Below are 25,758 nucleotides of genomic sequence, written 5' to 3'. Positions count from 1 at the left end.
GGTCATACAGCTACTAAGTGAATCTTGGGCTTCTTCAGCTTGATATCCCTTCAAAATTTCAAATTTCCTCTACAGAAGGTCAATGAGGCATTAGGACTACAGCATCTGACCCTTTCATCTTCTACTTGAGTGATTACACTAAGGAAGTCTGATACTAAACTAATATCTGGGTAGGGTCCCCCCCCCGCATTTAACCTCTGGAACTTGGCATCTGGAAAGGTTTTGGCCCTTCAGATAGGCAGCAACTAATGAACAAACACATTTTTTTAACTACCTCTCTTACCATTGACTCTGGAGATAATAAAAAACACAAAAATGACATAATTCCTGCCCTCAAAAAGCTTTCATTCTACTGGGAGGGTCACAAAAATGTTCACATATAAGATACATATAAAAAATATACAATGACACGGAAGGTAGGAGTATCTTGTTTAACCTAAGTGAATTTCTAATAGATAGAACTTCAGATGATGTGAAAAGAAATTCTAGGAATTATAGTTTCAGAATAGAGCACATAAAAGAATATATGTCCAAAGTATTATTCCTTTTTGTTTAATACATTTCTCTAATATATGGGAGAGGGCTATTGCCACCCTATGTGTGACCCCTATGCCAAGGAACTGTAAACAGATAGTATGCTGTTTTTAAGTACTAATATGGCATTTGAACAATTCAAACACTATTTCATTAAAAGAAGCCTTTCCTGATCCCCCAACTACCAGTGCTCCTCTTCCCAAAATACCTTGTATTTTCTTTATATTTATTCTGCATATACTTTTATATGTAGTTCTTTCCTTCTTAGAAGGGGAGCTAATTAAGAGTAAGATTTGTTTAATTCTTGATAATTTTATTTTAATCCTGAGCACCAAACATAGCTGTCTGGCACACACTAGGCACTTAATGAATGTTTGTTGAATAAATGAAAGGCTCCTTGATCTTTTATTCAGATTTATTAATAAGCACAGGTCAAACCTAAGGTATACTTCACTATATATGGCTTTTAGAAATCCTTTAAGAGAATTGTTCAGTGACAAGAGATTTTAATTAATTACACTATAAAATAGAATTACAATTAATTGTTAATTTAGGTTTTATAGTGACAAACTCTAAAGGCTAAAAATAGTCTTTGCTCTTTAAAAGGCTTCTTAATGAGGGCAGTATACTTTAAGTACATCATTTGTTTAAGCGTTCAAATTGGATGAGAAGTCCATAGGAGTTAAGCAAACATCTATTGCAATATGTTAAATGTTTATGACTTGGGATGAGGACAATTAATTGCTAATCAATGAGCTCAATCATAGGTGAGGTCAGGTTTTGGAATAGTAGAATGACAATAGTAAATTGGATTTAGAGATCTTCAAAGTGGGTTGTAAAAATCCCAGACAAGTCTGGCTAGAGAGATAGAAAGAAGGCCAAATTGACAGGAATACCTAGATAATTAAGATATTACTCACTGAGCTAATAGTGGTTTTCAAGGAGACCCTTGCTTTGTTTCAATTAATGAACTATAATTTTCAGAATTATAGTTCTATGCCTACATTTCAGCCTCTTTAACTAATAATTCAGGATATGAAACAATACAACTATAGGTAGATGACTAGATTAAAATATTTTCAAAGCCTGAGAATCCTTAATCAAAGAATATTGTTCAAATATGATCATAAGATAGAGTAACTTTTCATATAATTTAAAATTAAAATTGAATCTACTAAATGTAGATATTCTACATGTAGAAAACTAAACTTTGCTTACTGCTTCACTTAAGCATCTTATTAACTGTCATTGGGCTGTTATATATTTAAACACTTGGTGTTTCCCTTGGTTACTCATTAGTCAAACTTTGAAAATGAAGACTCATTTGATCAGCAATACTGATAAAAAGAATACTATCTGTATTCTATGGTAACCACTGACCTTTAGTTCGGAGGAAAGATTCCAGAGACATAGTTGGCCCTCTTGGCTCCCTGTAACAATAGTGTGTTGATCATCTGTAATCATTATGGCCGTGATGCTATGAGAAGGTGCTGTTTTCCCCCATAATGCTACTGCTTGCAAAAAAGTCTTCATAATGTACAAAATCTGGATTAAAAAAAAAGACAATAAGAACAAAAGGTCATAACATTTACTCTTTTGAGGAAGTCCAATTCAGATTCCGAACAAAAAGTTATCTTAAAATAAATATATTAAAAAAACAAAAGTAAAAAAACAACAACATAAAAATATAAACAAAATATAAACAAAAGCAAGCAACAAAGTATGTATAGAACACTTTTTCTACTAAGGACAATATGATAGCTACTGAATAGAAATTACTGTCTCTATATATCAAATCAGAAAATAGATTAAAAAAATTCAATTAAAGTATATCTTCATTGACCTCAGTTTCCTCCAGTGAAAAATGAGGGAGTAAGGTACCTGTCATGCCTATACCCCTCTAGTCAAATATTTGAATAAATCTGTGATTTTATCAGAGAAAGAGGCTGATTCTTCCAATAATGTAGACAATAACCTATCTGTGTGTACCCATTTGAATAGCTTCTTGTCCATGTCCCCACATGAGACCTCCATCAGGAGTTCACCCAAGCTGCCAGGGTTTTCCTCACATTCTCCTAATATCATAAATAAAATAGCTAATATGAAAATTTGTTTTACATGATTTCACAAGCATAATGAGTTCATATTACTTGCTCTCTTGATAGGTGAGGAGCTACATGGAAGGAGAAAATTTGGAATTCAACTTTTAAAAAAGAATGCTAAAAATTAAAATTTTTAATTTGCTAGTCATAATTAATAAAATAATAAATTACTCAGAAAAATATGTCTGTGTGTATATATATGCTCATACATATACACATATACATACATATACATGCACACATACACACAGGTGGTAATTGTAGACTATCGGTTATTTTGAATTCTTGCCATATGGTCAGCCTATCTTTCAGTGATACTATAGCACTTTCTTTTCAGATAGTCATGACTCTTATTACCCATTTTTAATAAAAATCTTGATTATCTGGAATAATAGAAAAAAGTAAAATATATATTCCTACAGATAAGACAAAGATATTCAGAGGAACAAGAAAAAGTTATTCTAGCATGAAAAACTGCCTTAAGATGTAATAGGTTCACCTCACTGGTCTTTAAATAAAGTCTAGATAGATGTCCACTTGATGGATATTTTGTAAAGAGAATTTTCATACAGACATGAGATAGAATGACTCCTGAGATATCTTCTAAATATAACATTCTCTGTTTGTCAAGTGCTTTCAGAAGTCCATGTCTCTAAAACATGGTATATTTAATTAACCCATTCTATATCTAACCCTCCAGTTTACACACTACTAACCTAGCCTCAAAACTAGCTGGAGAAGTTGTCAAATCTGGACCAGTTCCTGTTGTATGCTCTTTAGATTGTCTGATTCAAAATCTAACAATATAATTTCTCTAAACCCTGTGTGCATTATATTATCCCAGGAGATAAATGGGCATGTATTTGCCTACTGGCTAACACATAGTCATTTCACTTTTCTAAGTAAAGATTTCAAAGAATCAGCAATGGTCCATCACCTCTTGGGACTTCCTACTGTCACTGAAATTTGTCTAAATGTCTATGACTGTTCTTATAAAATAGAGACAGGGATTTTCTCATAAGATTAATTAGATGATTTAGCAAAGATTATTGAGCAAAACCAGTTTGCTTAATAGATGGAGGAAAACAAGGAAAAAGCAGTACTGTGGAGTTCAAGGACAGAGAAAGCATCTAGAAGGAAGGAGGTTTGATAGAGATCAAATCTAATGAAGACAGAATCCCTGATAAAGGCTATTTTCCTTTATTTTTATGATTGAACAAATTGTGTTACTGAAGATTCTCACCTTGCCCTTCCCCTGCCCCCAAAAGCTATTAGGATCAGATTTATTGCAGAAAGGTATCTGAGATGTCCACTAATCCAATCCCCTCATTTTATTTTGGGGGGGATATGTTTTAGTAGGAAAAAAAAGAATGAAATCTGAGTAGTGAATTTAGAAATGTGAGACTAGAGGTCATCTCCTACTACTTCTACTTTCTTACTTTGTGATCTTGGGCCAGTCATTCTACCTTGGGTTTCTCTAGGTCTCAGTTTTCTCATTTGCAAAATGAGAGTTGGATCTCTAATTGTTTTGGCAGGATTTCTTGGCAAGGATACTGGAATGGTTTGCCATTTTCTTCTCAAGCTAATGTTACAGGCAAGGACTTGCCTTACTCAGGGTCACACAGCTATTAAGTGTTTAAGACCAAATTTGAACTCAGGAAGATGAGACTCCCTGACTCAGGCTTGGTGCTCTATCCACCATGCCACTTTGCTTCCCTAGGTCAACCTTCCAATGCCATATCTAAGGTTGTCAATTTTTACTTCTATAGATATTTATCAAGTATCAAGTATCAAGCTAATGTCATACTAGGAAATGGAAGATACAGGTTAAATTTTATATAGTCTTTGCCCTAATGGAATTTATAGCCTGACAGAAAGAAATATACATACACATATTTATGTGTGTATACATATTCACACATATATAATATAATATACACACCAACTGAAGTTCTGAGAATTGAATTCCCCTCATGCCAAAATCACCCAACAAAGCAGGAATTGAAACAAAGTTCCCCTTGATTCATGAGGGTAATCTTACAAATCCCAAGTCCTTTAGATTCTATAGCATAATGCAGGGGGTGTTTAGACTTAGTCAAATCAGTTCCCCAGAAATGATTGATTAAAATTTCATTATGAGCATTTATAAATCAGGGGCTTGATTTAGTGTTTTAATGAATATCTAGACTTAAGAAAGTGATAGGGAATATGCTAATAAGGCAGATTAAATATAAAAGTGTTTTGTCTGCCCATTTCTTTTTCACCTCCAAGCCCACTGTTATACATTTACACAGCTTCAAATATTTTTTTAACTTCACTTTAATATAAGAAACTTGATATAGTATAAAAGAAGATACTTGCAGAGCATAAATGAAAATTTTTTCCATGGAAAAATACATGCATTAATAAAAACAAATACTTTCTCCCTGAGTCCCACTATGTTATCTCACCTTCTATTCTAGTCTTTTTATCTGAATACTTCTAGCAATCTATAGGAATGGGTCACACCTGACTTAACCCCCACCCTAAAGCAGGAATTTTAAACCTTTTGGAATTTTGGCAAAGTCTACTTCTTGGAATTCTGTTTTTAAAGACATTAAATGAAATGTATCCCATAGGAATAAAAAGAAAATAAATTATGTTAAGATATAGTCTTTACAGTATTTTTATGAAAAAAATTCAGGAGCCCTAAGTTAAGAACACTATTTCTCGCTATGATCTTGATCACCAAAGTGCTTGCGCTCTCTCTCTCTCTCTCTCTCTCTCTCTCTCTCTCTCTCTCTCTCTGTTTACAATCTCCTTTTTTTATATTTCATCCTCTCTTTCTCTCACATTCTTTCCTTAATATAAGTGTATGTATGTATATATATGCACATATTTGTTTATATGTATATGCTTATGTTCATATGCACTTACATAGAAATATAAATGCACATTTCAATATAGTTGATTTCCTTTCTAATCCTATTATTTTATTTTAAACATCTAAAAATATTATTCTAAGAAGGGATCAATAGGCTTCACCGGATTTTCAAAGGGATACTTGCCACAAAAGGCAAAAATTCTCTCTAGATGATTATACCTAGTTCTGAATCTATATCCACATATGTGTGTATGTATATATACATACATATGTATGTATGTCAGTTAATAACATTCATTAAGCACGTAAAATATGATATTAAGCTCGGAAAGGCAAAAGACTCCCTATCTTCAAGAAACTCAAAAATCTAATGAAGGTTAAAAGTGCAGTTGAAGCTGACTAGGAAATGAAGAGATGACTGATCTGGGAGTCCTTAAAAGGAAGTTCTGGGAGGAACTCTTAGTTTGAACTCCCTTCTTAAAAGGGAGGGAAAGGCCCCTGGGAAGGGAGAATAACAAGTGTGAGTTCCAGGGATGATTTAATCTTTCAGGATGATTAAATTCCTGGGGATATAATAAAATCCAGAGAAATAAAGCTAACCAACAAGCTTCATTTTAGAAATGAAGTGAGTGTGTATATTTTATGTGTATATTATATGTGTGTGAACATATATACACACATATAAATATGTCTGTGTGTGTGTGTGTGTGTGTGTGTGTATTTCTTTCTGTTAGGTTGTAATTCCATTAGGGTAAAGACTATATAAAATTTAACCTGCATCTTCCATTTCCTAGTATGACATTAGCTTGATACTTGATGCTTGATAAATATCTATAGAAGTAAAAATTGTCAACCTTAGATTTTAGGAGGGGTTGGTTTTTTTTTCTTTTTGCAAAGCAATGGGGTTAAAGTGATTTGCCCAAGGTCACACAACTAGGCAATTATTAAGTGTCTGAGGCCAATTTGAACTCATATCCTCCTGACAAATACTCTATCCAACTTTAGATCATTAAATATTAAGTTCTAAGTCATGCTAAACCATAATCTCAACAAAATAAATAAAACCAATATTGACTAGACAAGATTAATTTTCAATAATCTACATTAACTGTCTATTACCCAGTAACCTAGAGTCAGGAAATAGACAATCAATATCCGACCGATCCTGCCTATACTACAGTATTGTCTGTGACCTTCTACAAGTCCTTATCTATAAGCAGAAGAATAATGTCATCTTTCCTACCCACATCATGGGTCTAAGGTGAGGAGGAATTATGAAAATGTATGCAGAAAACATAGTACATAAGTTATTGCATTTATATTCCAAACCTCTAACTTTACAAACACCTTCAATCACAGAATTTAGAGGAGAGAGCCCTTAATACAATTCACTTCATTTAGCAGATAAAGAAACTAATTCCCAGAGAACAAGTAAGTTGCCCAAAGTTGTATATTCAGAGCTAATGATGGACTCAAGAATAGAAACCTGGTCAAAGCTCCAGCTCTAGAATTTTTTTTTTTATTTAAGTAGAAGGGGACAGGCCTGCATACCAAGGATCATGAATAATTCAACTAAAAGTTCCTTTGCATTTACCATTGTTTTGAAGCTTATTGAAGTATGAAAGCATTTTATTCCACCCTCTAAAAGCCTTACAGGAAACTATTTGATATAGTTCCTATCATCTTTACAAAGAATTCTTAAGAGGCTTTCTAGAATTTAAATCAGGTACTGGTCAATCAAGAAAGATCCCTTGTCAAAAATCAAAGTCAAAATCTTCATTTCTTTATGACTATTAACCTTCTTCCTATCTTCATTTCTTTCCTGAAGCATAAACAGAGCACTGGTTTCACTGTGACATATCCTACACTGACAAAAAAGATGATGCAATTGTGGTTTTTTGACTGGTGATTACTAGATTCTGAAATGGTTAGTTTGATGAAATCATCTATTCCTAATTTTAACTCTCTAGCCCCATTAGCCCAGATAGAGTCACTGTTCTCAACTTTAGTTAGCAGAGTGGCTATAGCATTGCACCTAGAGTTTGAAAAAAATTTTGCCTCAGGTACTTATTATCTGTGTGACTCTAGACATGGTCACTTAAGTTATTTATCTCAGTTATCTCACCTGTAAAATGGAGATGACAGCACCTACCTGCCAGGGTATGAGTTCAAATTTGTAAAGTACTTTGTAAATCTTATGCTACTGTAAAGATGCCAGTTATCTCATTGTCTTTAGGCACCTAGACAAACAACATCTAGGATCTCTTCAGGTCTCAGTTCTAATGTGATCTACCTCAATAGGTCTTTCCTGATTTCCCCCAGTTGTTAGCGTTCTCCCATCTCCAAATTACTACATGCTTTATTTTCTATAAATCTTCTTTATTTATCTGTGGACATCTTGCAGCTTGCTAATAAAATGTAAATTCCTCAAAGATAATACTCCTAGGTTTTGTATTTGTATTCCTAGCAACTAGCCAAGGGTCTAGCACATAGCATTATGTTTAAATGTTAATTGCTCTATTAACTAATTTGCCTGAGTCTGGAACTTTGGGAAGATGAGGGAAAATCTGGGTTGATTTGGTTTCTGATGAAGGACAAAGCTATCTCAAAAGGTCAATGGCCATGGAAGACCATAAACTGTAATTCTATTCTGGAATTTTATTGAACCTTTAATGTCCCAGTTACTCTTACTGATACTAACAGGACCAACATCCAAGTCAAGAGTTTCAATTACATTCATTTATTGAGGCGGGGAATGTAATTTTCCACTCCATTTCACAATGCAAATCTACAAAATATCTAAGTTCCTTAAAGACATATTTTGAAAAAAAAAGACATATTTTGAAAGGCAAATTACTGCTATAGGTCTCCTTACTTCATGTCCCTTCACTTTATTTTTTTTAGATAACTTTTGAGTTTAATTCAGCAGAAAATATAAACCTAAGCAAAGGGTGTTATATGGCTATAGAATGCCTACTATAATTCCAGGGAGGAAACCATACAGGGATGAAACTTTTGTTTCTCATTTTACTTCATTTATGGGGGGGGGGGGGAATGCTTATTAGAAGAAATGATGACCCAAAGTTTCTTTTGTTACATAACTGTCTAAACTTATATGAGAATTGTCTAATCATAGCAATGGAATAATATATCTTCAAACTTAAAACTAAAGAAAAAGTTGAAAAATCTCTCTTAGAATCTAAATTTAAACTCTCCTTATGGAATACCCAACAAAGTGTCTCCTCTCTGGCTGAGGACTGTTACTTGGTTTGGAGAAGGTATCATACTTATTTCCTCTACATCTAACTCTCATACAGCCCTGTTCTACCTTGAAACAAGAAGTATTCTTGATGTACATGCATGTGGCAGTTTGTAAATTATCTCTTTAGGCATGAATCAACAAGGATGTTCTTAAAAACTTTACATTAGGGACATCTAGGGGGTGAAGTGGATAGGAGACAGGAGGACCTGAATTCAAATCTATCCTCAGACACTTAATACTTGCTCAGTTGTGTGACCATGGTCAAGTCACTTAAGCCCCATTGCCTTACAAAAATCCAAACCCCCCCCCCAAAACTCTTGATTAATCTCTCAGATAGCAGCCCAGATTGGGCCTTCTCAAAAGAGCAGGTACCTATATTTTGCAAAGTATTCACAACTCTAAGCATCAATACTTTCATAAATAATTGTATAGTTCCTGAATTACCCATTACTGCCTAACAAAAATTTTAAAAACAATCTTCAAGGCTTGAGGCCCCAAATAATTGATTCCTAACCCTTTCAAGTATTCCTTTTTAATGTCAAAAAATTTTGCAGATTCAAAAGACTAGTGTTGTAATAACTGACATCTATTAACTGAGAAGTTACATGATGACAAAAAAAAACCCTATGAATCCAACATCTTTAAAAGATTTATTTTCTTCATCAATTGGCAGTAGCATGCTTTCTTTCTAGACTTATAATGCCCAGTGTCAAATATGGATTGGACTTGTGATTTCAGTAGATGAGGAAATGACCTCTACCAATACAGGATGCATTTTATTGTCCTAGAAAAGGGCAGAGAAGTTTGGATTTTAGGTTTGTTTGTTTTTTACCTTGTCTCACACAATGTCTAGCCTGTGACTTCATCAGTGAAATGACCTCCTGATAGGAAAACTCCCTCCACTTAGTACACACAAATTTTTTCCATATTCCAGCACTGTCCCTCACTCAATTGGAAAAAAGAGAAAAGAAAAACAATATCCTTGTAGTGTATATATATATATATATATATATATATATATATATATATATATATACACATAATCAAGTAAAACAAATTCCTACATTAACCAAATAAGGAGAAAAAAAAAGGTATTGGGGGTTTTTTGCATGTTGATTTATCACCTATCAGGAGGGATGTAGCATGGTTCATCTTTGGTCCTCAGGGTTAAACATGGTTGTCTTTGTATTAAAAAACGAAGATCTACTGTTATATCTAACTTAAAATCTAAGAGAGATGTCTTAGGAAACTGAAAGATTAAGGGACTCAGCTCTAAGCTTCTAAGGCCAACCATCTCTTCACAATGTCTTAATGTCTTTGAACATATATATGGGGCACTGATGGTCTACCAAAGATGTTTTTGCTTACTTTTAATTTTGAATCAGGTTGCCAGTTTTGTTGGGTGTTATAAAAAGATCAAAATAGCAATACTTGTTGCTATGTGGATTCAAAGATTTCTTTCACTAACTCTTACCCTTCAGGGGTTGGGAAACCCTGGTGTAGACAACAGCATTGCATCATCTTTTTTCATTTCCTGAAAAACTGATCTCTCTGTGTCCGAAAACAAAAAACAATTTTAAATATATATTTTTAAAAGTGATGTTGATTTTTTTCCTCTAGGGAAACCACAGTATCTGGGCACTTATTCAAAAGAGAGGAACCTTTCCATCACAATTGCACATAATTTTCTCAGCAGCGGTTGCTCAATATACCTCTTCATCAACCATCAGGAAATTCCCTCAAAAATAGTAGCTCTCTAGACAGATGAAGTTTACATTTATGTACATATGCACACACATAATGCTTATATTATTTATCCTTTGGAGCAGATAAATTACTACTCAAATGAGGACAGAAATAAAATAGCAGCTACAATCTTGAATATTCTAAGAACTTTTCTCTTTGCCTCCCTTACCTCTCTCCATGTAAATGCTCCCTCAACGTACCAATTTTACTTTGTTCTATTTTATATGTATTATATTTCTTTTATGTTGATGTATGTGCATACTATCTTCCCAAACATTTATTACATAAACTCGTTGAGGGCAGGATTTGTTCCTGGACACTTAATAAAGGTTGTGTCTTGTCCGCAATTTTAATAGTAGTACCAATGATCAGGTGAATAAGAATTTCAGGGAAAGATGCAAATTCTGTTCAGTGCTGTTTATAAAAGTCATGAAAAGACAACATCAATCAATAAGTATTTCTTAAGTGTTGACTATGTACACAGGACACTACAAGGTTCACAAAGCATGAGATGTAAATAAAAATTCTACAAAGACAGGGATAATGTCTGTGTCCCAGAGAAATATAGGTATTAAATAAATGAGGTTTTGTTTTTTTTTTTACCAGGAAGGAGCTTATATAATTAAAGAGAGAAGATCTATAGTATCTATGAAACGAAGTGTATGAAATTGTGAAGTATTGGTTAAATAAGGGCAAAAGGGTTTCAGACAAGCCAGAACTGAACATTGTGTAACTATGATGACACCAAGTTTGACCACAGAGAAAAGTAGAGAAAACATATCAGTCTCCTTTCTTCATCTGTTTCTTTTTCCTCCTTTTATACCAAAGGAGAAATCTAAATTATTAAGGTATTAGAAGATAAAATATAGAGATTATACAATATCACATATATATATATATCCTTTTTTATGAATTTCTGAGTTTCTAAACTTTTTAATGTGTCAAATGATGGCATTCATATGTTGTCTGCAGCTTCTTAAAACTCTTCCAAAATTTCCATTTAATTTCTTATGCAAATCATTAAAACCTCAATGGGAAAGTCTCAATATGGAAGGGACAACTGTAAATGCTTAATTGGAAAAAAATTTACAAATACTTCAAGGATCCCTGGTTTCATTTGTGTGAACTGCCATAATAATGTAGACTGCTATCTTTCTTTGCCTTGGTAAATGGTCAAGAATTTCTGTGATTCAATATGACTAATATGAAAATATATTTAACACAGTAATACATGAATAGCCTATATTAGATTGCTTACTATCAAGGTGTGGGGAAGGAGGGAGGGGGAAAAATGTAGAACTCAAAATATATACAAAAAAATGAAAGTTGAAATTATCTTTGCATGTAGAAGCAAAAAATATACTTGCTTTTTAAAAAAAAAAATTTCTGTGATTACAAAAGTTCATCTCCAAGTAGATTGGTCCTCAAAAGGCATTCTATGTATGCCTAAAGTCTTCCCAGTTGGGCAAGACTTCCTAAAGTCTATCCTTTGTTGGTATATCATTCAAGAAACCAGTCATCTGTCCAATACTATAATAAAACATTGTTAGAGATATGTAGGATAAGTAAACATGTAGGAGATATGTAGAAATAATGAAGTTTAAATCAGAAATGTCAAATATATGCCTCTGGAGTCAGATTAAAATATAATTTGCAAAAATTTAACAAAATAAATAAAATACAATAAAACATTAATATGTAGTTTTCTATATCAGCATGTAGCCCCTAGGGATCCCTGAGCATGTATTGTGGCTTCCTGTTTCAAATTTAACTCTACTTCAATAAATGATATACATATGATTATGAGATCTTAAAGTCAGGAGCTATCTTTAAGATAAGGAAAGGGGGAAGGGAAAAACGAGAAAAATTATATGGTGATTTTATTGTATATTGAAAGGAATAGCAATTTGTGCATATAGTGTTATGAAAATGAAATTCAAATTTTTTTAAAAAATAAGATATTTTATAATATTATAAGACTAGACATTCCTTTCTATTGTTGCTTACACCCTACAAAACATTTGGTTATCCCAGCTCCTCTTTGGATTTTTGGTTTACAAAGAGTTGTCTTCTTTAAGTTCATTCTAGTTTTAGAATTATAATCCATGGTTCTTTGATTCTATTCTCATATATCTGTTATATTCAAACCCTTCCCTTTCTACTCCCACTGTAGCTACCTAGTGTTGACGCTCTTCTGTTAATAAGTCTGTTTCTGCTACTTTTTGAACCTCAACCTTTATATTGGTGATGAAAAATGCAAACAGAAAAGAATCCCACTAAGCCACACATAAGAATCCCTTGCAAATTACCTATTGACTTTAAAAACTATATAATAATGTTATTTATATTCTATTGTATTTTTGTTTATTTCTCACATGGGTTTTTATTGACATTTTCTGTTTCTTGAATCACCAGTCATTCCTTATCTCTTCCCTCTCCTTCCCATGAAACATCCAATGACAAAGTTTTTTTTAAAGAGGAAAAAACTAAGCACAGCACAACTAAGCAATAAATTGAAAAATGTGCTATTGTATTTTTTATTTTGCTAAATATTTCCCAATTGCATTTTAATCTGATTTGAACAGCACTCAAGAATACACTATTGCCAGAAAGAAATCTTCCTAATATATATAATTCTGATCATCTTTCCTTTATTCAAAAAAACTTTAGTGGATCTCCATTGCCTCCCAAATAGAGCAAAAATACTCCATGTTGCTAGTAATTAAGACTCTCCTTAATCTGATCACAACCTAACTTTTCAATGAAATCTTGCAATACTCTTCTTTCTGTATTCTGTGCTTGAGTGAAAGTAGAATATATCCTCCATTGTCTTTCTGTCTTATCCTTTCTCTGGACCTTTGTTCATCCTATCTCCCACACCTATAACAGAAGACTCCCCTACCTGTTTCCCATCTTCAGCTATTGAGGTCTCTCCATTCTTTCAAGACTCAAATCTATTTTTTTTCCCTTGGCTTTTGCATGGTAGTGGGGTTGTGACTTGCCCAAGGTAACACAGCTATGTATGTGTCTGAGCTCACATTTGAACTCAGGTCTTCCTGACTCTAAGACCAGATGTTCTATCCACTGCACCACCTAGTTGCCCCTAAAGGCTAAAAATCTTGCACTTATCACTCCTCACCAGCTCCCTTAATCCCCAATCACCTCAAATTTCACAAACCATAATAACTTATCCTAACCCTCCCCTGTACAAAGACCACAGTCTTCTTTGTATTACAGTTGTATATAGTGTCTTTTCTCTCATTAGGTCATAAGATCAAAGTTTAGAGCCGAAAGGGACCTTTTAAGTCAACTAGTCCACCTTTCCCAATTTTATAGTGAAGTAACCTAAGTTGCAATGACATTAAATAACTTATGCCCAAGATCACACAGGTAGTAAATCCCAGAGATAGGATTATTGCTTTTACTTATGCAAAGGCAATTTACAGATGAGGAAATCAAAGCTATCTATAGTCATATGAAAAACTACTCTAAATCACTACTGATTACAGAAATGAAAATTAAAGCATCTCTAAGGAACCACCTCACACCTCTCAGACTGACCAATGTGACCAGAAAGGACAAATGTTGAAAAGGATATGGGAAATCTGGGAATCTGAGAATATCTTAGAGTCTCATATTGAACATAAGGATTAAAATCAACTAAGACTTAGGAAGTAAGAACTATTCTTTTTCTTATTTCATTGTTGGTGCAGCTGTGAACTCATCCAACCTTTCTGGAGAACAATATGGAATTACTCTCAAAGGACAATAACAATGTGCATACCCTTTGATCCAGCAACACCACTACTGGGTCTATACCCTGAAGAAATCTTGGAAAAAGGGTAAAAACATCACTTGAAAAAATATTCATAGCAGCTCTGTGGTGGCAAAGAATTGGAAATGGAGTGAATGTCCATCATTTGGGGATTGGCTGAACAAATTGTGATATATACATATATATATATATATATATATATATATATATATATATATGTATGTATGTATACTATTACTCTTTTTTTAAAAGATTTTATTTCAGTATTGAGTTTTACAATTTTTCTCCCAATCTTACTTCCCTCCCCCCCCATGGAAAGCAATCTGTCAGTCTTTATTTTGTTTCCATGCTGTACATTGATCCAAATTGAGTGTGATGAGAGAGAAACCACATCCTTAAGAAAGAAGCAAAAAGCATAAGAGATAACAAGATCAGACAATAAGATATGGGTTTTTTCCTAAATTAAAGGGAATAGTCCTTGAAATTTGTTCAAACTCCACAGCTCTTTATCTGGATACAGATAGTATTCTCCATTACAGACAACCCAGAATTGTTCCTGGTTGTTGCACTGATGGAACAAGGAAATCCATCAAGGTTGAACATCACCCCCATGTTGCTGATAGGGTGTACAGTGTTTTTCTGGTTCTGCTCATTTCACTCAGCATCAGTTCATGCAAATCCCTCCATGCTTCCTTGAATTCCCATCCCTCCTGGTTTCTAATAGAACAATTGTATTCCATGACATACATATATACCAGTTTGCTAAGCCATTCCCAAATTGAAGGACATTTACTTGATTTCCAATTCTTTGCCACCACAAACAGGGCTACTATGAATATTTTTGTACAAATGATGTTTTTACCCTTTTTCATCATCGCTTCAGGGTATATAGACCCAGTAGTGGTATTGCTGGATCAAAGAGTATGATCATCTTTGTTGCCCTTTGGATGTAGTACCAAATTTCTCTCCAGAAAGGTTGAATGAGTTCACAGCTCCACCAACAGCGTAATAGTGTCCCAGATTTCCCACAACCCTTCCAACAATGATCATTATCCTTTCTGGTCATATTAGCCAGTCTGAGAGGTGTAAGGTGGTACCTCAGAGAAGCTTTGATTTGCATTTCTCTAATAATTAATGATTTAGAGCAATTTTTCATATGGCTATGGACTGCTTTGATCTCCTCATCTATAAATTACCTTTGCATATCCTTTGACCATTTGTCAATTGGGGAATGGATTTTTTTTTAAAAATATGACTCAATTCTCTGTATATTTTAGAAATGAGTCCTTTGTCAGAATCATTAGTTGTAAAGATTGTTTCCCAATTTATTACATTTCTTTTGATCTTGGTTACAGTGGTTTTATCTGTGCAAAAGCTTTTTAATTTAATGTAATCGAAATCATCTAGTTTGTTTTTGTTCTCCATCTCTTCCTTTTGTTCTCCATTTCTTCCTTAGTCATAAACTGCTCCCCTTTCCATAGATCTGACAGGTAAACTAGTTCTTGATCTTCTAATTTACTTATATTATTTTTTATGTCTAAATCCTATAACCATTTGGATCTTATCTTGGTAAAAGGTATTAGGTGTTGGTCTAATCTAAGTTTCTTCCATACTAACTTCCAATTTTCCCAGCAGTTTTTTTTATCAAAGAGAGAGTTTTCATCCCAATAACTGGACTCTTTGGGTTCGTCAAACAGCAGATTATTATAATCATCTCTTGCTTTTGCACCTAGTCTATTCCACTGGTCCACCACTCTATTTCTTAGTCAATACTAAACAGTCTTGATGACTGATGCTTTATAATATAATTTTAGAACAGGTAGGGCTTAAGCCCCCTTCTTTTGTACTTTTTTTCCATTAAATTCCTGGAAATTCTTGACTTTTTATTTCTCCATATGAATTTACTTACAATTTTTTCTAACTCATTAAAATAATTTTTTGGAATTTTGATTGGTAGGGCACTAAACAGATAGTTTAGTTTTGGCAGAATTGTCATTTTTATTATATTAGCTCTACTTATCCATGAGCAGTTGATATTTGCCCAGTTATTTAATTTGTGTGAGAAGTGTTTTATAATTGTTTTCAAAAAGTTTCTGAGTCTGTCTTGGCAAATAGACTCCCGGGTATTTTATATTGTCTAAGGTTACTTTGAATGGAATTTCTCTTTCTAGCTTTTCCTGCTTTATCTTGCTAGTCATATATAGAAAAGTTGAGGATTTATGAGGCTTTATTTTATATCCTGCAACTTTGCTAAAATTGCTAATTGTTTCCAGTAGTTTTTTAGATGATTTCTTGGGATTCTCTAGGTATACCATCATGTCATCTGCAGAGTGAGAGTTTTGTCTCTTCCTTCCCAATTCTAATTCCTTCTTTTTTTCTCTAATTGCTGAAGCTAACATTTCTAATACGATATTGAATAGTAGTGGTGATAATGGGCACCCATGTTTCCCTGATCTTACTGGGAAAGCCTCTAGCCTCTCCCCATTGAATATAATGCTTGTTGATGGTTTCAAATAGATACTACTAATTATTCTAAGGAACAGTCCATTTATTCCTACACTCTCTAGTGTTTTTAGTAGGAATGGATGTTGTATTTTGTCAAAAGCTTTTTCAGCATCTACTGATATGATCATATAATTTCTGATAGGTTTGTTGTTGATATAATTGAGTATACTAACAGTTTTCCTAATATTGAACCAACCCTGCATTCCTGGGATAAATCCTACTTGATCATAATGTATTATGCCAGTGATAACTTGTTGTAATCGTTTTGCTAAGATTTTATTTAAGATTTTTGCATCTATATTCATTAGGGAGATAGGTCTATAATTTTCTTTCTCTGTTTTCATGGTTTAGGTATTAGCACCATATTGGTTTCATAGAAAGAGTTAGGCAGAGTTACATCTTTCCCTATTTTTCCAAAGAGTTTATATATAATTGAAGCCAATTGGAACATTATTATTCTATTCAAAACCAGGAGGGATGGGAATTCAGAGAAGCCTAGAAGGATTTGCATGAACTGATACTGAGTAAGATGAGGAGGAGCAGAGGAACACTGTACACCCTAACACTAACAAGGGAGTGATGATCAACCTTAATGGACTTGCTCATTCCATCAGTGCAATAATCAGGGACAATTTTAGAATACCTGCAAGAATACCACTTATATCCAGAGAAAGAACTGTGGATTTTAAACAAAGACCAAAGTCTATTACCTTCAATTTTGTTTAAAAAGTGCCTTATGTACAACATAATTTTGCTTTCTCTAATATTTTATTTTCTCCTCAAGAATATGATTTCTCTCTCAACACATTCAATTTTGAGCAATGTATAGCATGGAAACAATGTAAAGATTATCAGAATGCCTTCTGTGGGGGGATAGGAAGAGGGAAGGGAAGGTGGGAGAAAAATGTAAAATTCAAAACCTTACAAAAAATGATAGGTAGAAATTATTATTGTATATAATTGGAAAACTAATAAAATATTTTAAAAAGGGATTATTGCTTTCCTAGAAATTTGCAGGGCCTCTGGCACAGATTTTCTCATGGAATACTAGGTATATACCAGTATCTCTTCCGAATGTCATCTTAAGCCACATTTTAATTGTTAAAAATCAAAATGTAGTGGCTTTACTATGACTAATAATGAAAAGTCCTTATACAAAGGGTAACAAAATTTTTCAATTTTCCATCTGTTTAATAGCATCTAGAAGCTCCATCTTAGAATTTGGATTATCTAGCTCAGGTGGGTATCATAATTTAACCAATCTCACTTTCACTTTTTGTGAAAGTACAAGGTTTATGATATAGTCATCTTTGTATGTCATACAGGACTTAATGCTTAATAACTGATTTTTCTCTCGTTGACTGTGGAGAATATCTTAAGAGTCCCATATTGAACATAAGGGTTAAAATCACCTAAGATATAGGAAGTAAGAACTATTCTTTTCTTATTTCAAATTTATGGGCAGTCCTCATTAGAGGGGAGCAATCATAAGAAATCAGTGTTCAAAGAATTAGCTTTGGTTACCAGCACAACTCATTACCTTTATGTTGTAATATCAACCTCAATTTGACTCATGGATCTACATAAAATAGCATATGAGGAAGTTGGTACCTGACAAGGAACAGAAATAGGCTAATAAAATCAGGTCCAGAATGAAGATACAAGAATTTATTTGTAAATTTATGAGCAGAAAAGAACCTTGGTAATTTTCAGGAACTTTCTGATAAATCAGGCTGTTAACAATCACAAAAAAAAAAAAACAAACATAAAAATTCCTAAGTTCCTAAATTAATTTTAAATAGTATTCTATTTTTGCATCTCGCATAAATGCATCTTCTGACACAAGAGCTCCTTACACATGAAGAACCTCACTAATTCTTGACTGACTTATCAGACAGAGGCATTGAGGGTATATAACCCAAATAATTGCTTCCTAGATCTTTTGTATCCATAGCTTGTTGAGGGCAAAGCACCCTAAGACAGCAAAAAATCAGAATGCAAATCTGGAGAAAAAAAAACAAAGGGTTTTACGAAGAAGTGGAAGAAAAGGGAGAAAAGTTATAGGAAAAGCCTGTTTGAGTGGGTGATCAGAACAGAAATGACTGGAAAGTAATTCTCCATAAAACATGGATAATTTAGATTTAACTGGGTTCTTGCAAAAGCTTTTTTTTGTGGGGGGAGGGTAATAAATTTTATTTTGGAGCAGATGCTCCTTAGGAAAAATTCTCATCTAATCAACAGATTTTAATCAGATCATTCCTTGGAAAAAGTTAAATCTATTTCTGCAAAGTCAAAAGCTGCCTGAGGCCTATTTGGACTACACATAAAATTCCGCCAAGGCTGCCCATTCAAGTATGTCAGTTTCTGAATTAACCCTTAAGCAAACATTAAAGTCCAGTTCCTCCAATTATTATTGAGTGGTTAATTGCAGTTTAAGTAAATTCTCAAACTTAATTTTTTTTTTTAGCTAGGAATTCCTTAGCAGGAAATTTCACTGTTTGAAGTAACTCAGGTGAGGCATAAAACAAAAAGAAAAAATGTATTTTTGAAGCAGAAGACAATCACCTAAAAACACTGATAATCTTTATTTTGTAATATCATAGAATTGGAAATGACCTACTCTGCCATCATTTTACAGATTAGGAAATCAAGACCCAGAGATATCATGACCTGCCCACAGGTAATGTGAAACTTGAACCCAGGCATCTTGACTTTATATTCTTGAGATTAACATTTACTCTTATTTCACTAGCAAAATGAGAAATTTAATTTGCTTCCTCCCCCTCCCCTAATTCTTGCCCCTAATTCAACCTGATAGTCAGTATTGATCCACAATACTATTAATGATCTGATTCCCAAACACCCCCAATTGTTATCTCAAACCTTCATCTTTTTTTTTTTTTTTGGTAAGGCAAACAGGGTTAAGTGGCTTGCCCAAGGCCACACAGCTAGGTAATTATTAAGTGTCTGAGACCGGATTTGAACCCAGGTACTCCTGGTGCTTTATCCACTAGCCACCTAGCCACCCCAAACTTTCACCTTCTTCAAGGATCTACTTTCACAAACACCTGCAATACTAGCCTCTATCCTCTCCATTCCCTGACACAGCTCCATATTTCTAATTGCCAGTAGTTTTCCAACTTCCTCATCTCCACTTCAGTTCTTCTTCTTTCATTACTTATGCCCTCTTCCCTTTCTCTAAACAGTGGAAAAGATTTTCTCCCTCAGCTCCAAGTTATTTCAGTTAAGAAGTTTCAGCAGTAGGTTCTGACTTATAAGCATTCATACCCCAGCAAAGATTAGTTAAAGAACAGTGGCAAGGTGCAAGTAAACACTAAGGAATCTGGCACAAGAGATCCTGTTGCATTCTGTCTTTTATAGTAGATCTGCCTCCTCTATAATCCAAACTCTTGTGTATTTTCAATCTCTATTTCTTGACTGCATCTTTACCACCTATAAATATATCCATGTCATCTTTATTCTCAAAAATCCCACTTGATTGATCCATCCATCTCTCCTAACTACTTTCTTCTCTCTTCCCTTTGAGTCAATCAATCAATAAACACTTATTACATGGCTGCTTTTTGACAGGCACTGTGTTAAGCAATGGTGATGCAAAAAGGCAAAAGACAGTCCTCAAGGGGCTTACAATCTAATGAAATAAACAACTTGCAAACAAATATATTCGAAGCAAGCTAATTCAGGGTAGAAAGGGAAAAATCCAGAGGGAAGGAACTAGAATTAAAAGGGGGTTAGGAAGGGCTTCCTTTATAATAAGTGGAATTTGTGATAGAAGTGTGAAGTGATGAGGGAATATACTAGAAAGGTAGCAATGACTGAGGATATAAGGAAAGAAGGGAATGAGAGATGTTGAAAACATAAAATCAATATGTTATGGGAACAGATTGGATCTAGATAGTGAGAAATCCAGAATAATATCTAGGTTGTGAGCCTGAGAGATAAGGAGTAAGGTGTTGTCCTCTACAGTAATAATAAAGTTAGGAGTAGGAGATGGTTTAGGGGAAAAGATATTGGGTTCTGTTTTGAACATGAGTTTAAGAATTCTACGGGACATCCGGGTCAAAGTATTGGAAAAGCAGTTGGAGATGTGAGATTGAAGATCAACAGAGAAGTTCAGGCAGGATAGCTGATTTGAGAATCCTCAGCATACAGACAGTAATTAAGTTCATGGAGGGTTCTAGAGAAAGAATGAATAATGATAAAAATCAGGTTTAGACTCAAAAACTTCATCATTTAGATGAGAACACACACAAAGTAAACTGAAATATATGTAAGATATATGCATACATATACACACCTGTATACGTATGTGACGTATGTGTATTTCCATATTCTTATTCTCTCTATGGGTGGTAAAGACAAACTTTAGGTGGATAAGTAGATAGGAAGAGGTCAGTGGAAAAGAAGAGATTGAAGATGTAAGAGAGGCGCTAAGATTTATGGAATAATGTCCCTATGGAATCAAGGGGCATCAGAAACTGTCTCTGGGGAAAGGGAAAAACCTTAGCCTGATTGCTCTTGAATGAAGCCTCTGGGACATAAGCAGCTTGCTTCATTATTATTTTCCCAAAGGCAACCCCGTTGTTAGCATCTGGGTCATTTTTTTCTAATTTAAACCAAAATTTTAGTATCCTAAAGACCTTTTTTCTTCAGCAACAACAAAGATGAGACAAACTCCTTGGGTATCCACTTGAACTGAATGTCCACAGGACTGTATGGGATAAGGATACATATTGACAGAGAGCCCTTTTTACCCTCAGTAGTGGTCTTCAACTGTGCTAGGTTTCTGAAGTCCAATAAATACTAAATATTTATTATATTTATATAAATTAAATATAAATTAAATTTATATATATATATATATTTATGTTATTTATTTAATATATATCCTTATTCTTTGTTTTGTACATTCTGAATTATATTTGATGCTTCTTCCATTATAATGTAAGCTCCTTGAGGGCAGGGGATATTTTAGCTTTTACTTTGGATTATCATGCCTTAATAAGGTTACATAGTAAACAGTATGAACTCAATAACAGCATTTATTTAAACATATATTTTATTTCTGTATTTTGCTTTTATATCACCAGAAATTATTTCAGTATATTTCCTTTTCATCCTCTCCTGAGAGTTATCTACAAAATAATATGTTGAATATAGAAAGGTTTATATGAAGTATGGAAAAGCGAAGAAAGCAGAAGATAAAAAAATGCTACTACAATAATTAAATAAAAAGAACCACTACAAAACAAATAAAAACAAATATTACAAATTTACAAAGGCAAAACTGGTTTGAAAGAAGAGCTATGGTCATATATTTCTAAACATGTTTGAAGAGGTAGGGGTGCTGGGGGGGGGGGGGGAGGAGAAGTTTCCATGAATGTGAAGTAGTTACAGAAAGTCAGAATTTTCTGGGTATTGTACTAATTGATTGACTTTGATGGGTTTTACCCTCTTTCTACTTTTTTTCTTCTTCAAAAAATTCTTTGCAAAAAAACACACAAAATGAAAAAAAATTCTTTGTTGGTAGGGGGAAGGGAAGATGAAGGAATATAAGGAGAAGCTCAAGTGATGTAAAAACAAGATGTCAATAAAAATTTATTTCTTAAAACAAGATAATTAGAAGGTGCTAGTATTAAACAATATCAAACAAAAAAACCCAAAAATAGCCTTATCTTAATATGGAGGAATGACTAGTTAGACTAATTAGAATAAAGTCCCATCATAACAGAAGATTAAAAATGATAATTAGGAATGTAAAAAAATTAATATCAATATTTGTGCCTTTTTTACATTTAAAATAATGGTATCATGAGTAGATCTTGGAGTTAGGAAGACTTGTGTTAAAAATCCTATCCTTTATACATTATCTATATGACCACTTTTGCTTGTGATGTCTGGACCTAAATTTCCTTAGTTATAAAATGAGGATAATAATACTTATTGGCAACAAGTAACTCACTGTATTAAAATAAAAACTAAATAAAATAAATTAATGTGAATGAAATGTTTTTCAAACTTTAAAATACTACATATATTTCTATTAAATTATCATTAGTATCATTGATTATCACTATCTTCTTCAAAAGTCTAATATAAAAGACCAACAATATGGCCAAAAGAATTCACATTAGTCAGTAGGTGCTTGAGTGCAGGAGGTAACAAAGTTTGATCTTAGCACAAAGAACCAATCTACAAACAAGTTTCTGGTAGGAGATATGAGTAAATATAAGAAAATGTCAAAAACAATGAGTAATTATGAATTAAAAGAAGTCCCTAAGGCAGATCAGGAGAAGAATGAACTTCCACAAGCACAAAAAGGTCCTCAGAGAAAAGAATAACTTTCCTATAAGGACTACTAAAGTGGCTAGGAACAATATAGTATGAATGAATTACCCACATAGAAAAGATTGCAAAACTGAAGAAATGTGTATTTAAAAATCTATTAATGGTTACTAATTCTAAAAGAGTTTTAAAAAATGCAAGGGGCAGCTAGGTGGTGCAGTGGATAGAGCACTGGCTCTGGAATCAGTACCTGAGTCCAAATCCGGCTTCAGACACTTAATAATTACCTAGCTGTGTGGCATTGGACAAGCCACTTAAGCCTGTTTGCCTTACAAAAACCAAAAAAATAAAAATAAAATAAAAATTTTAAAAATGCAAGAGGTTTCATTTTTGCAGATAGAAATGTTTCCTCCCCATGAATGGTCTATTACCCAAACATTTACTGAGAGCATAATATAGAGTATACAGTTCAAGTTTATAATTAATGATTGATGATGGGAATCAAACCTCATCCTGGTTGCCCAATAAAGCAAATTATCATTTCTATATTATTTTAGATTGTAAACAGCTTTACAAATATTATTTCAACTTTACAACAATTGAGAAGTATGCACTATTATTATCCTCATTTTACAATAAAGAAAAGATAAAAACACAGAGAGATGATGTAACTTGCTCATAATTACACACCTAGAAGCTGAGGTCATAATTGAATTCAGATTTTTCTATCTCCAAGTCTCTACCTAGTGTGCCACATAAGCATAACAAACTTGTCATATCCAACATAGAACTTATTATTAACATTAGTAACAGTAATTCATTCCCCAAGCCCAATCTTACTCCTAGGGGTAGGGGATCTTACCTGGGGAATTTTCCCCTCTCTTATCACTTTTTTAGTCACCTAAGTTGCCAAGCTAGGAATCACTCATGCTACTTCTTTCTCTTTCACCCCAAGTATCTAATAAATTGCCAATCCTTATGAACTCTACTTCTATAATCTTATTTGACCAGGGGAGGCACTGGAGACAGTTCACACAAGTACTCAAAAGTTGGTTGTTAAAATTTCAGTGTGTCATTTCTATTTTGTTAAAATCAATAAATGCTACTAATAAAGGCTTAATTTATTTTTTATTGATGAACTAGATTTAAGAAAGTAATGGGGAAATGTTAATAATGAAGATTAAACTTAAACATGTGTCATACATGTACACACAAGTTCATATGTATATATGTGCATTGCATATAGATGTGTATGTGTATATATGTGTGTATATATATATTTACTTATCTCCATATAGTCCCTTCCAGGCAGAGATTAATCCTTACTTTGTCTTCATAGCCTTAGTATATGACAGATAAAAAAAATGATGTTTGTTGATGGGGATTATTCTTTTTTTTTTTTTTAGGTTTTTGCAAGGCAGATGTGGTTAAGTGGCTTACCCAAGGCCACACAGCTAGGTAATTAAGTGTCTGAGATCGGATTTGAACCCAAGTACTCCTGACTCCACTTTATCCACTAGGCCACCTAGACAACCTGGGGATTATTCTTAATTATAATTCCTTGAATTGAGTTAAATTGAATTTACCCTGGAGGGGAAAAAATTTAGGAAGGACAAGAGAAGACAAGTGAAAACCTATCATTTCAGGGAAGGGGATTAGGCTTGTTTTACTAAACCATAGATATTTAAGAGTGTTTTGAGCTAACTGATAAGATGCTAAATTCCTCTTCAATGGAAGCCAATTACCCTGTGTTACTGTAGTTTAGTTGTATTCAAGTCTTCATGATCTTCCCTAAACCATATAGTCCAAGGAGTTTTCTTGGCAAAGATACTGAAGTAGTTTGTCATTTCCTTCTCCAGTGAACTGATAGGCAAACAGAGGTTAAGTGACTTATTCAAGGTCACACAGCTGGTAAGTGTCTAAGGTCAAATTAGGCTCTATCCACAGAGCCACCTAAATGCCTCTCATTTAGCCTGTACTATACTTTTAATTTTTCATTCCTTAATTGTATTTTCTTTCATGCTCTACTTCAAATACTACTTCTTACAATTCTTTCTTGTTCCCTTTTGAAATTCACAGAAACTTTCTTTTAAAGAGTATTTCATATGTTTATTACTGCTTGGTATTCTGTCATTTAAGTCCTATTCAACTTTCTGTGATCCTTTTGGAGTTTTCCAGGCAAAGATACTGGAGTGTTTTTCAGTTCTTTCTCAAGTTCATTTTATAGATGAGGAAAATGAGGCAATCAAGGTTAAGTGACTTGTCCAGGGTCATATAACTATGAGGTTACATTTGAATTCAGGTCTTCTATCCATTGAGTATCAAGCTATCATATATTACTGTGTATTATAGTTATCTGTGCATTGTCTTACCGTCTTCCCCTACTCCACCCCACCATTAGACAGAGAGATCCATGAGGATGGGGAGAGGGACAGAGTTGGGAAACTTCACTTCTCACTCCCTAAATATAGCAGGATACAGTGCATAATGGGTGAACAAATTAGCTTAATCAATGAGTTCTAGAAAGCAGATTGCAGCTTTAAAAATTGAGACTAAATGAGTTTTGAGGTATCTTAGAACTCTTAGCTCTGATTCTATGGAATCTGTTCTTTAAATGCCTTTTATCATTCTTTTTTTTAACTTAAACACAATTATAAAGATAGAA

At 33.6% G+C, this 25,758-nt stretch overlaps 1 protein-coding gene across 1 annotated transcript in view; it reads right to left on the bottom strand.

Annotated features, from left to right (window-relative positions):
• WDR72 (WD repeat domain 72) overlaps positions 1-25,758 on the bottom strand; it is a 362,471-nt gene that overhangs the window by 324,772 nt on the left and 11,941 nt on the right. The window contains exon 4 of the mRNA XM_074234646.1: positions 1,915-2,079. Within this exon, the coding sequence (XP_074090747.1) occupies positions 1,915-2,067 (153 nt within the window). The 5' untranslated portion in view covers positions 2,068-2,079. The remainder of the gene's footprint in view (positions 1-1,914; positions 2,080-25,758) is intronic.

The sequence above is a fragment of the Macrotis lagotis genome, chromosome 4 (genome assembly GCF_037893015.1).
Source record: "Macrotis lagotis isolate mMagLag1 chromosome 4, bilby.v1.9.chrom.fasta, whole genome shotgun sequence".
Classification (NCBI taxonomy): domain Eukaryota; kingdom Metazoa; phylum Chordata; class Mammalia; order Peramelemorphia; family Peramelidae; genus Macrotis; species Macrotis lagotis.
This window is presented reverse-complemented; position numbering and strand designations above follow the sequence as displayed.